The sequence below is a fragment of the Necator americanus genome, chromosome III (assembly GCF_031761385.1).
Source record: "Necator americanus strain Aroian chromosome III, whole genome shotgun sequence".
Taxonomy (NCBI): domain Eukaryota; kingdom Metazoa; phylum Nematoda; class Chromadorea; order Rhabditida; family Ancylostomatidae; genus Necator; species Necator americanus.
Genome location: NC_087373.1, coordinates 23691950 through 23701886, shown reverse-complemented (window position 1 = coordinate 23701886; position 9937 = coordinate 23691950). Strand labels below are relative to the sequence as shown.

General features: G+C 42.5%; 4 protein-coding genes across 6 annotated transcripts; 1 reads left to right on the top strand and 3 right to left on the bottom strand.

Moving 5' to 3' along the window:
• Nucleotides 1–2342: 2342 nt before the first annotated feature.
• RB195_010672 (uncharacterized protein) lies at nucleotides 2343–3056 on the bottom strand (the record flags this gene model as incomplete). Its single annotated transcript, XM_064191785.1, has 1 exon — nucleotides 2343–3056. The coding sequence occupies one exon, from the start codon at nucleotides 3054–3056 to the stop codon at nucleotides 2343–2345; it is 714 nt and encodes a 237-aa protein (XP_064049368.1).
• A 94-nt stretch (nucleotides 3057–3150) lies between these two features.
• Nucleotides 3151–3504, bottom strand: RB195_010671 (uncharacterized protein; the record flags this gene model as incomplete). The annotated part of the gene is made up of 1 exon (XM_064191784.1): nucleotides 3151–3504. The coding sequence occupies one exon, from the start codon at nucleotides 3502–3504 to the stop codon at nucleotides 3151–3153; it is 354 nt and encodes a 117-aa protein (XP_064049367.1).
• A 721-nt stretch (nucleotides 3505–4225) lies between these two features.
• On the top strand, nucleotides 4226–6987 carry RB195_010670 (uncharacterized protein; the record flags this gene model as incomplete). 2 transcript variants are annotated; one of them, XM_064191783.1, is made up of 6 exons in its annotated part: nucleotides 4226–4258; nucleotides 5026–5128; nucleotides 5823–5905; nucleotides 6251–6373; nucleotides 6625–6693; nucleotides 6829–6987. In XM_064191783.1, the coding sequence occupies 6 exons, from the start codon at nucleotides 4226–4228 to the stop codon at nucleotides 6985–6987; spliced, it is 570 nt and encodes a 189-aa protein (XP_064049365.1). The 2 variants fall into 2 exon arrangements, with proteins under 2 accessions (XP_064049365.1, XP_064049366.1); XM_064191782.1 differs by lacking the exons at nucleotides 4226–4258; nucleotides 5026–5128 and adding an exon at nucleotides 5619–5625.
• A 2084-nt stretch (nucleotides 6988–9071) lies between these two features.
• On the bottom strand, nucleotides 9072–9713 carry RB195_010669 (uncharacterized protein; the record flags this gene model as incomplete). Of its 2 annotated transcripts, none has more annotated exons than XM_064191781.1 (1): nucleotides 9072–9713. In XM_064191781.1, the coding sequence occupies one exon, from the start codon at nucleotides 9711–9713 to the stop codon at nucleotides 9072–9074; it is 642 nt and encodes a 213-aa protein (XP_064049363.1). The 2 variants fall into 2 exon arrangements, with proteins under 2 accessions (XP_064049363.1, XP_064049364.1); XM_064191780.1 differs by having other exon boundaries at nucleotides 9072–9542.
• Nucleotides 9714–9937: the final 224 nt, after the last annotated feature.

Here is a 9937-nt window from a genome sequence, read left to right as displayed (position 1 = left end):
GTAGCAAAGTGTTTATGTGATCTGACATGGAACGTTATCTTCATCAGCAGGATGATGTCATTTTATGCCAAAACATCATTCTTTAATAACTGTTGGGGAAAAACAGGAGGAAAACCCTTATTTCGAGTGATATTTTTAAATTTTGTCTATAAGATATTGATAAGGAGTGTTTGAAGCTGAAGTTCGAATTTTCTCCAAATGTAGAACTGACGCGTTTAGAAAGAAGATTATGAAATGTTTCGCCTTTAGTTATAATATAAAATGGAAGAAAGATTGTTGGAGATAAACGAGCTCAATTTCATGGAAAACGGCACTAATATTGATTGTTGTTGAATAGCGAAGCGAGCGAAGCAAACGATACCACAGAAAGTCTGAAGTCCGCGAGCGACGTTCAGACTTGAAGGTACAAATAACGTGCTTAAATTCTTGAATTTTGACCCTTTTAAAAATCAACTTTCTCTCAAAACCATTAAATCTAGGCATTACAAATATTTGCATTATTGTTTTGTTTAAGAGATCATGTCAGCTAAATTAGCTAACATACACTCTGTTGAAAAGCCCTGCGATGCTTCCTTGTTCTTTTAGTCGATGGCGTAGCGCATTGTAGCATTGTTTCTAATTGTTCAACTAGCTCTAAAAAAAACCAGAGAGTCTCTAGAAAAGTTCATTTAAATGTTTTAGGGGGGGGGGGGGGGGAGGGGGCAAACCTTAAACTACAAAGCTCACTCTTGCTTGTCCTCCGTCACCTTTCCTGCGGTCTGTCATTCATGTTTATTTCAACCCAACGAAATTCAACCAGTCCAGCAATCATTTTCAATCAAGGCCTATGTTAATCGCTAATCTCCAAATCACACCTAAGTGGATTTAATAACGCAGTCAATATAATTTCAGAAAAACTGCGACTAAAACGTTCATCGCAGTAATTTTTTCCTCGTTTTACAGAAATCAAGATTCGACGGGGATTCACCATCTGGTAATCGTTTTTAATTATTAAAATTGTGTCTGGGAAGTAGGTGATAGTGTGAAAATGCTTCCAGAATGCTTTAGAGCAGGGTGTTGCCTCCAATATCGACCATACAGAAGGTAAATCGAAATCGACCTTTCTGAAGATGAATTCTGTGACTGTAGTCCATCGAATTCACATCCAAAAAAGTTGGCTAACCTCTCGTCAAAGCTGATTATGTCGGGGAACTTGGCTTTTGACCAGTTCCGCACCACTCTTGCTTTGTGAGCGAGGGTCCTCCCTGCTGGTAGGTCCAAGAGCGATTTCCAAAATGAGCACTTGTCTAGGGTAACAATCTGTCCTTCAGAATGTCTAGATAAGGTCCAGCTAGTGAATTGAGCGCCGGGTACCTGCAAATTCTTTCAGGTACCTTTCTTAGACTGCTAGTAGCGGTGAAGAAACATGTCTTCCTCGCCCTGATCAATCATCTTCGGTTCCTTTGTCCTTCTAGCGTCCAATGGATATATGGATGACACTTTGATCCATTCCAAGACGCTAGTGAATCTCGGGTGCGTAAAAGCCTTGGAGATGAAACTCAACAATTGAAGAGCAGTGGCAGGGGCGTTTGACCATTATAAAAATTACACACTTTCATGCTTGAATGAGATAAACAGAATTAAATAAACACAATAGAAACAAGAGAAACCCAGAAAAAGTAGAGACTCTGGAGGTCATATTGCCCATACGCTTTCGCTATAATTTTGGGGCACCCTATATACAGTTTTATTTTATTAGAGAGAATTTGTTAGATGAAGTAAAAAGTTCTGAACGTCTTTCCGTGTTATTCCGAAGATGAAATTAACATAGTTAGGACCAACCGATCTACAGCAAATATGCGCTGCTTTGTTCGATAACTTTTCTCCATTTTCATGGCGGGTTCACAAATCCACAACTGAAGAAGTCTTCGTTTATGTGTCAAAAAACGTGACCACCTCATTTTTACAAGCCTTCCTTGAGGTCATTTCCGTACCATCAAAACAATTTTGTTAGTATTGCCCATGTTCGACTGTCTTTGAATCTCGGCATTTTGAAACGTAGTTTTAACTGATTTCCTTGAGCTGTAGCCAAGATTGGTATCGATCTTTATTAAACAGCGGCTAACGTTTCGGCGATATCGCCTTCGTCAGAGCCTGGAAAACTCAAAGCCATTAGTGACCTATCCCCTCAAGCGCCTCATCACCCTACAGAAAGCACCCAAACGGTAAGCAAACTCAAACAGCAACACATAGGCTAGTACTTACCTCATTAGCTAGACTTGTTAACTCAGCAGACCACCACGTACCACAACTACGAGTCACAAGGGTTTTTATATAGGGGACCTCACGGCCCGCCCCGTAGATCAGAACCCGCATAAGTCTTGATACGGGGATAACTCGTTTGTGATCGCAATGCACTCATCCTTCTTGTTCCTTTTTGGACTTTTGGCGGTTATCCAAAAGGCCTCTAGCGTTCTGCGTGCTGTGATTTCGGACTCGTAGGATAATATACGAACTTCTACCTCTACTTCGGAGTTTGGATGACATATTCTACGGTGTGCTCCAAGTGGGGTGAAGGTTTTTGATTTTGCGAGTCCATCTAGATGCTCCTTGACCCTAATACACAATGGGCGTCCCGTTTCCCCTATATAATCGTCACCGCACAACCTGCACGTGATACGATACACCACTCCCGATATCATGCAATCACCCTCTCTGCCATACGGGCAAACCACGCAGCTGGGAGTTGTGCAGAGTCGATCATACACACGGTTACGTACCAGCTTCGCCTTGAGGTTTGCTGGAGGTATTTCCACAACCCTCACGTCATTCCTTAGACCCGCTTTTCGTAGACAGCCCCGTACTGCTCTGCTCATATCATCAGATATATAAGGTAAACAGAAAGGGATCTTCTCTGGGCCATCCACTACATTGGGTCTTCGAGAGGGATACCGTGCTTGTCGGGTAGCACCATCTCCAGCTGGGTACCCATTGGACATTGCTACTTTATGGGCCACATTTATAGACCATGCTTTTTCCTGGCTACTCGATGAGACTCTTGCCGCCGTTCTGTACATGTTACCTATAACAGATTTTTTCATTTTGCTGGGATGCGCTGAAAGATAGTGGATTAAGATGTTTTTACTACTGGGTTTCCGGTACCACTTAGTCTTACATATCCCATTCCGCAAGTAAATGTGCACATTCAGGAAAGCCAACCAGTTGTCTATCGGTCGTCTCCCTTGTGAACTTGAACGTCCAAGGTACGTATGACGGAGTTTCCACGATTTGGGAGCATTCAAGTTGTACTCCTCCGTCCTCGCAGTAGGCGTTCTTCATGAACTGTGTCTTCTTTCTGTTTATTCGTAGTCCTATTCTCTTCCCTGCTTCGTTCAATTTGTTGAGCATCGTTTCTGCTTCATTGGTACTGCTCGAAAAGAGAACGATGTAGTCCGCGAAACGAAGGTTCGAAAGAAATCTTCCATCAACACGTATGCCCCTTTCTTCCCAGGATAGTGATTTCATTATCCATTGCAGTGCAGCTGTGAACAGCTTCGGCGATATAGTATCGCCTTGTCGTACCCCTTTCCAGTGGGTATGGTGAGAGGGCGGTGGAAAAGCTGTATCCTAGTCGTGCATCGATCGTAGCAATTGGCTAATGTCCTCACATACGACGCGTCCACACCTTGATCGACCAGTGCTGACAGTATTGCATTCGTTTCTACGCTGTCAAAGGCTTTCTCATAGTCCTTACACTAATAAGATAGAGTTTCTCGATTCAAGGGACCCCTGGTACGGTAGAGCTAGGAAAGGCAGGGTTGCAGGAGTCATGTAGGCTACTGAAACGGAAAAGAATTAGGATGACTATCTGTACTTATAACGCCCCACCGCTTGCATCGGTTGCGGCCACTGAAGATCTGAAGATGATACCAGCCAGAAGATTTGAGTACGACCACCACGTCCTCCGGGGGAGATTTTCGTTCACTTGGAGGAAGAGAGAACCGCGAAGTTCAGAGAGCGATGTCCCAGAACTATCATCAACTGGGATCTTTTCGCTACGCTAGCCGTTTCTTGAGAAGGGTTAGAAGGTTGGTTTTGAAAGAAGACCTTCAAGAGAGAAGAGCAAAGGGATCTCAAAGGCGGATAATCACAGGTATCGTAAACTTTTGTTTTCCATCATATTGATCGACGTGAACTTCATCTTCCAACGTTTTCGCAACATTCCAACATGTGCAAAATTTGAACGATGGAACGAAGTGATATGTTCAACACTGCTGTAGTAAGCAGTGATGAGGGACGAGAGAAAGCGTGAAAAATTATTTTAGGCAGTGATGCGACAAAAACTGCATGGATTTTTGACAGCGGATGTCGGTATGCCGTAATAAGTGCTTCTCAGCAGTTACCGACATTACTGATATTGACCTGTTTTTGTCATACGGATGGTGGCAACGTGACAGTATTTTTTTTTATGTACACTGATCACACTTTCTAGCTTTTTCCTATTGGTATCTGTTTTTGAAAAGTAGTTAATAACGCGAGAGATCGACAAGGCATGCTGCTTGCATCATTAACTACTTTTCAGCTAGGATTCTTGGTAATTGAATGTTATTAAATTCATGCGCAAACTGTTGAAAACTATGATGATTGTATGATATTCGTTGCAGTTCTATGTTTTCCTCTTTCGCAAAAACTTCAGTCCAGCGGAGGAACAAACTCTCACTTTTTCTTTGTTTTCACGCTACTGGCCACCATCGACTTCCCTTTTTCTTCTTCTATCCTCTCGTCTCCTTCTTTCCCTTTTCCTCTCACGTGACACGCGTGACTCAGATTCATGTTTAATTGGATCAGCCCTTACATGAAACCATCAAAAATATGTCAAAACAATGTATTTTTAGTGTTCTCCATCCCTATTTCATTAGTTTTTTGTGTCCAAAACATGTGAGGTAAGGTCATTAGGTGTGTAATATTTGGTTTCTTTTGGACCCGCGGAGCAAAGTCATGCAATGAGAAGTATGCCGTAGCAGAGTCATAAATAAGCTCTTCTAGAATCAAGAACGAGGGGATTCTCCACGCGAGTGGCCTTTTCCCTTTCCTAAACCGATTGCTAAGAACAGAATTCCTTCAGGATGGACTGAATTGCCATCTAGAGGTGGGTCATGGTGACTAACTTTTTTTCCACAGCCAATTTTCAGGCAAGGTTGAAGAACGTGTTCTTATGAATATGCTTTTTGAGTATTAATTTAATGTGAAGAGAAGGTGTTCATTTTTCCACTGCCGCATTTTTTGGACCTAAAAATGGAATAATTGGATTTCATTGGAAGAAATTTTAGAATTCTTCTGTTCTGAGGAAAAGCTCCACCTAGGAATTCGGTGTTCACTTGTATTGGGTGATTCCATAAATGAAACTGTTCTTCAGTTACTTTAACTAAATTGGTAAGGGGATTTTCGGGAGAGTTCTGTTAAAGATTTACCAAAAACATGGAGTAGGATTGTGGAAAAGGAAGGAAAGTATATTCAAGACTGAAGATGTTGTTATTATCAACTTTGAGGAATAGGAGAGGTGTACATTTCTACGCTATTTATGGAATTACTCAATACTGAAGACTAATTTTTGCCGCCTTATTTATGGTGGAAGCGAAATGTTAGGTTAGGAAATTCCTTGCGACGGAAATTGATTACCCGTTTTGTTTTCATTGATACTTTATTAACTAATTACTTAGTTGAAGTTTGACTTAATTCCTAAACTTTCAATGGAGAGAGCACAGTCGCTCAGGTTTCAGTTTGTACTCCTTTGTTTTCTTTAGGGATTGCGTTGATCCTCTATATCATTTTGTGTTTTACAGAAAAACAGTGGTCCATCCAACGAAGCGCTTCAACGAAGACGGCTACTCCTCAATCATCCGAACCGCCTGATGTTTTAGAATATGTAAGTGTTAAGAAGGGGCTGGTATAGCGCTGCCGGTAAGAGCTTCGGTTGCGAGGGCACGGCCGATGATTCGAATCCACCCTAGAGCGAAGTAAGTTTTTCATCTCTCTAAAGTCGATGAATTGGTACCAGACTGTGTCGACGGATAGAAGCACTGGTTTGGTACATCGGTTAGCCCATGCAAATCATTGTATAGCCCGTGCACACGTCCTTAAACGTGAATTGAAGCCATGCGTGCAAGCGAATCCGAAAGGGATCTATCAACGCCGTGCACATCATCCTTTATCCTTTATGTGCTGAACCGTCGAGGAGGGATAAACATTTCATTGAACTTCACTGTTTCAGAGCCAAAATTCGCAACCCTTCACCCAAAGCAATCGCTTATCTCCTACAGCTGCTCATTTCATCAGCCAGCTTCATGCATTGATACCGGGTCTGCGGGCAGCAGAAATGGATCTGCTACGTGTTGTGGGTGATGTTCAACATTTTCGTCTTTAGTTCAGTTTATTTACGTCCATTAGCAATCTGGCACGCTTATACTAACCTGCTCTGAGAAACAGATTAACTATCTGTCTCTACTCAACGCACTATTATTACGGGCAGCACTTCCTAATAGTATAGTGATAAAGGGCAGCGAAACTCAAAAGGTAAAGCTCATGTTTTGAGGAGCGGATTAGCTTGATTAGTTTTATTGTCAACAACATAGATATGTTTTTAAGGTCAACCTGGTGAAAGATGGAACTATCCCAGAGGAACTAATTGCTCGCTGCATGTCTCAAGAACAGAAGGTGCTGATCTCTGAAGATTTGTTTGTAATTACTTTGAACAAAACTACTGTGATAGTTTGTTTTAAAACGACTACTTCAACGAAGTAGGGCCGGAATGTGTAGAAGCATTATGTCATTTATGCCTCTAAGTTACAGATAGAATTGGATCGTCTTGAAATTCGGGTTGCTGCAGTAAGGGTAGAGGTTGCAAATCTTTCGAAGAGGATACAAGCGAATACGAGAAATACTGATATTCCCAACGAACGGCTCACTCTCAAAGAACAACCTATTTATGACCTCTCTTTTCCGTTATGATCAATCCTCAATAATTGTAATGTTAAGTCGCTTGTCCCCTTCGGGAAAACATGCGCCAACTTTTCCTGATTCTGTTCACGGAATCTCGTGTTGCTATTTTTTGTATCATATTTGTAGAATAAGAGTTTGAACAAAATGTTAAGATGTTACATTGACATCGTCACTAACACTTTTGAATGACCAGATACGAGAAGAACATTGATACATGTAATTCTGTATTGTAATGATGTCCACGTATCCATCATATCATAGTTTAGTTTGAGCACATCAGGAAGAAAAAAGAAAACGGCGTAGACGATGGAGTCTTGTCTTGAACAAAGGACTGCTTACAAACCGCATCTGCTTCAGGTTACTTGGGTGTACTCAGTTCCAATTACCCGAGTGAAAAAGATTTTTAATTAGCTGAAGTAACGTTCCAGTTTTTGTCAAAACTCGCAGAGGAATGACATTCGTAGCGAACTTCCTGTCCAAAAGCATTTAAAAAAAAGCAAACAGTTAACGAGTATATTCAAGAAGGGGAGTGTGCGATGCTAGTGGAACCAATGTTCTTTCTCTTCTAAACAACAGTTGTCCTCTCCTCTTCCCTGCCTCAATCCCAATCATCCTCTTGAACACGTTCAGTGCTGCTACACATAAGCAATTACTGTGTTTCATCCTCATTTCGTATTAAGGAGATAAAATATCCTTTACAAATTATCAAATTGGGCAGAATATCTTCTTTCAACGTGAAGCTTTATGTGTGCAATTAGTATTGTGTGCTGTGTAGATCAAATACTATGAGGGGTACAATTAAGTTTTGTTGGTTTTTCTTTTGTAAATTTGAAGCCTGATGCAAAGAAATCGGTGCAATATATATTATTCGAAGTATTGTCCATCATTAGCTACGAATTTCTTCCATCTTTCAGAGAGCATATGGATTCCACGTTGAAAAAATTCCTCGTCCTTTGAGACGATCCAAGGGTCCCAACTTTTGGTTTCTTGGTAAGAAGTGCTGCTCGGCCAGGCCATGAGTTATCGAACGGAACAAAACCTCATCGGAAGGAACAATATCTTGAATACTGCGGGTGGGATAGGATATCCCATTGAAGCGCCTCCAAAGTTCTGTTGACGATTTTTCCAACATGGGATCGAACGACATCGTGCTGAAAGATCACTTTGCCGTCTCTTTTGGCATATTATTGAGCTTTAGTGCTCGGCTCATGGCATCAATTGTCGTTGGTAACGTTCCCCTGTGATGGTTTCGTTAGGGAGGAGTGGTTCATAGTAGATCACTCCTAGGGATAGGTGATCCCGCCAGATGCAGTCCCTTCGCATCGCTGATGGCAAAATCGCCACTTTTAAAACGTCGGAACCAGTACTCATATGTTTTGATTGAGGGGACATGTTCCCATCTGTTTTAATTTGAAGAAAAGCGCTGCTGATGGACAGTTGTCGATGTGGTTTTGTGAATCCCTCAAAACGTACTTGTACCCCCAATATGTCATCGCTGGTGATCCTCCACAGCGATACCCAATCGTTGCCACGTGAGACTGATTTCTAAGACTGTATATCTTCCCCTTTCATTGCCCTGAGCGATTATTGAACCCAGGGTAGTGTGGCATTTGACGGAATAAATGTGAGATTTCTTCAGCGCGTCTGAAGACAGCGAAATCACGGTATTAGGGCGTTCATCTGAGAACCTCGTAGGCATACTAACAGAAAACATAGATCTGAGTTGTATTCCAAACGTGAGACAATTACACTAGGCTATCGCGTAGAGATTCCAATTGCGATGCCTCCTCTTCTTCTTCTTCCTACCGTTTGTCTCGTGTAGTTGCAGGGTCCGCCTTTCTGCTTCTTGTCTTCCATTTAGTTCAATTCAGTGCATCAACGGTACATAAACACGCATCTAACACATCCCGGTTCACACGGTCCAACCAGCGAATCCTTGGTCTGCTGCGCGGCCTTACGCCTGGAACATCGAGCTTCAGAACGGTTGTGGCAACAGAATTTTCCTGTCGCCGCAAGAGTGACCAAACCATCTCAGTCGCGCCTCCTTCATCTTGTTGGTTATCGGGGCGACACCGAAGATGGAGCGTGCAGTGTCATTGGATACTTTGTCTTTTAGCGTTACACCTATCATCCACCTCAACATCCGCATCTCCATAGCGTGCAACACTGTTTCCAAGTGGTTTGTTTGCAACTGCTTTCGTTGTCGGCCAGCACTCACATCCGTAAAGAGCAACAGGACACACAACCGTCCTGTAGATCTTCGACTTCAATCGAACAGGGACTCTCTTGTCGCACAGTACACCTGTTGCCATTTTCCATCTCATCCATGCCGCATTAACACGTGCTCGACCTGCTTTTGAAGTCACTTTAGATCCAAGGTACTTGAAACACTCCACCTTGTTTAATTCAGTGCCATCGACACGAATTGAACCATTTTCTATCCTTGGTTCGCACTCCATGTACTCACTTTTTGATACACTGAGGCGCAATCCATGTTGCTGCAGCCGCTCTTTCCAAGATTGTACTTGATTTTGAAGATTACTCGAGACTCTGATCGTGTCCATGAAAAGTATGAACAGCAGGGATGAGAGTGATGAACCCTGATGAACCCCTACTTCTACAGGAAATGGCCTGCTTGTTCCAACAGCATGCCGTACAACGTTGGTAAGCTTCGCATAAAGCAGCTTCGTCCACCGCACATATTCTTCTGGTACTCTTTGTGACCTCATGGACATAGTGCTGCAGTTCTTCACAAAGCCCCACTGGTTGAGTGAAACGCTGATAGTTTTCCTCAGACGAGCTTCCAAGACACGCTCAAAAACTTTCTTAGTATGGCACAGCAGTCGTACAAACCTGTACGAGGTGCAGTCAGCAATGTCTTCTTTCCCTTTCCAGATACGTACGGTCACGGAACTTTGCCAAACGTCTATAGTCCGTCCTACCACGATCTTGTTAAATA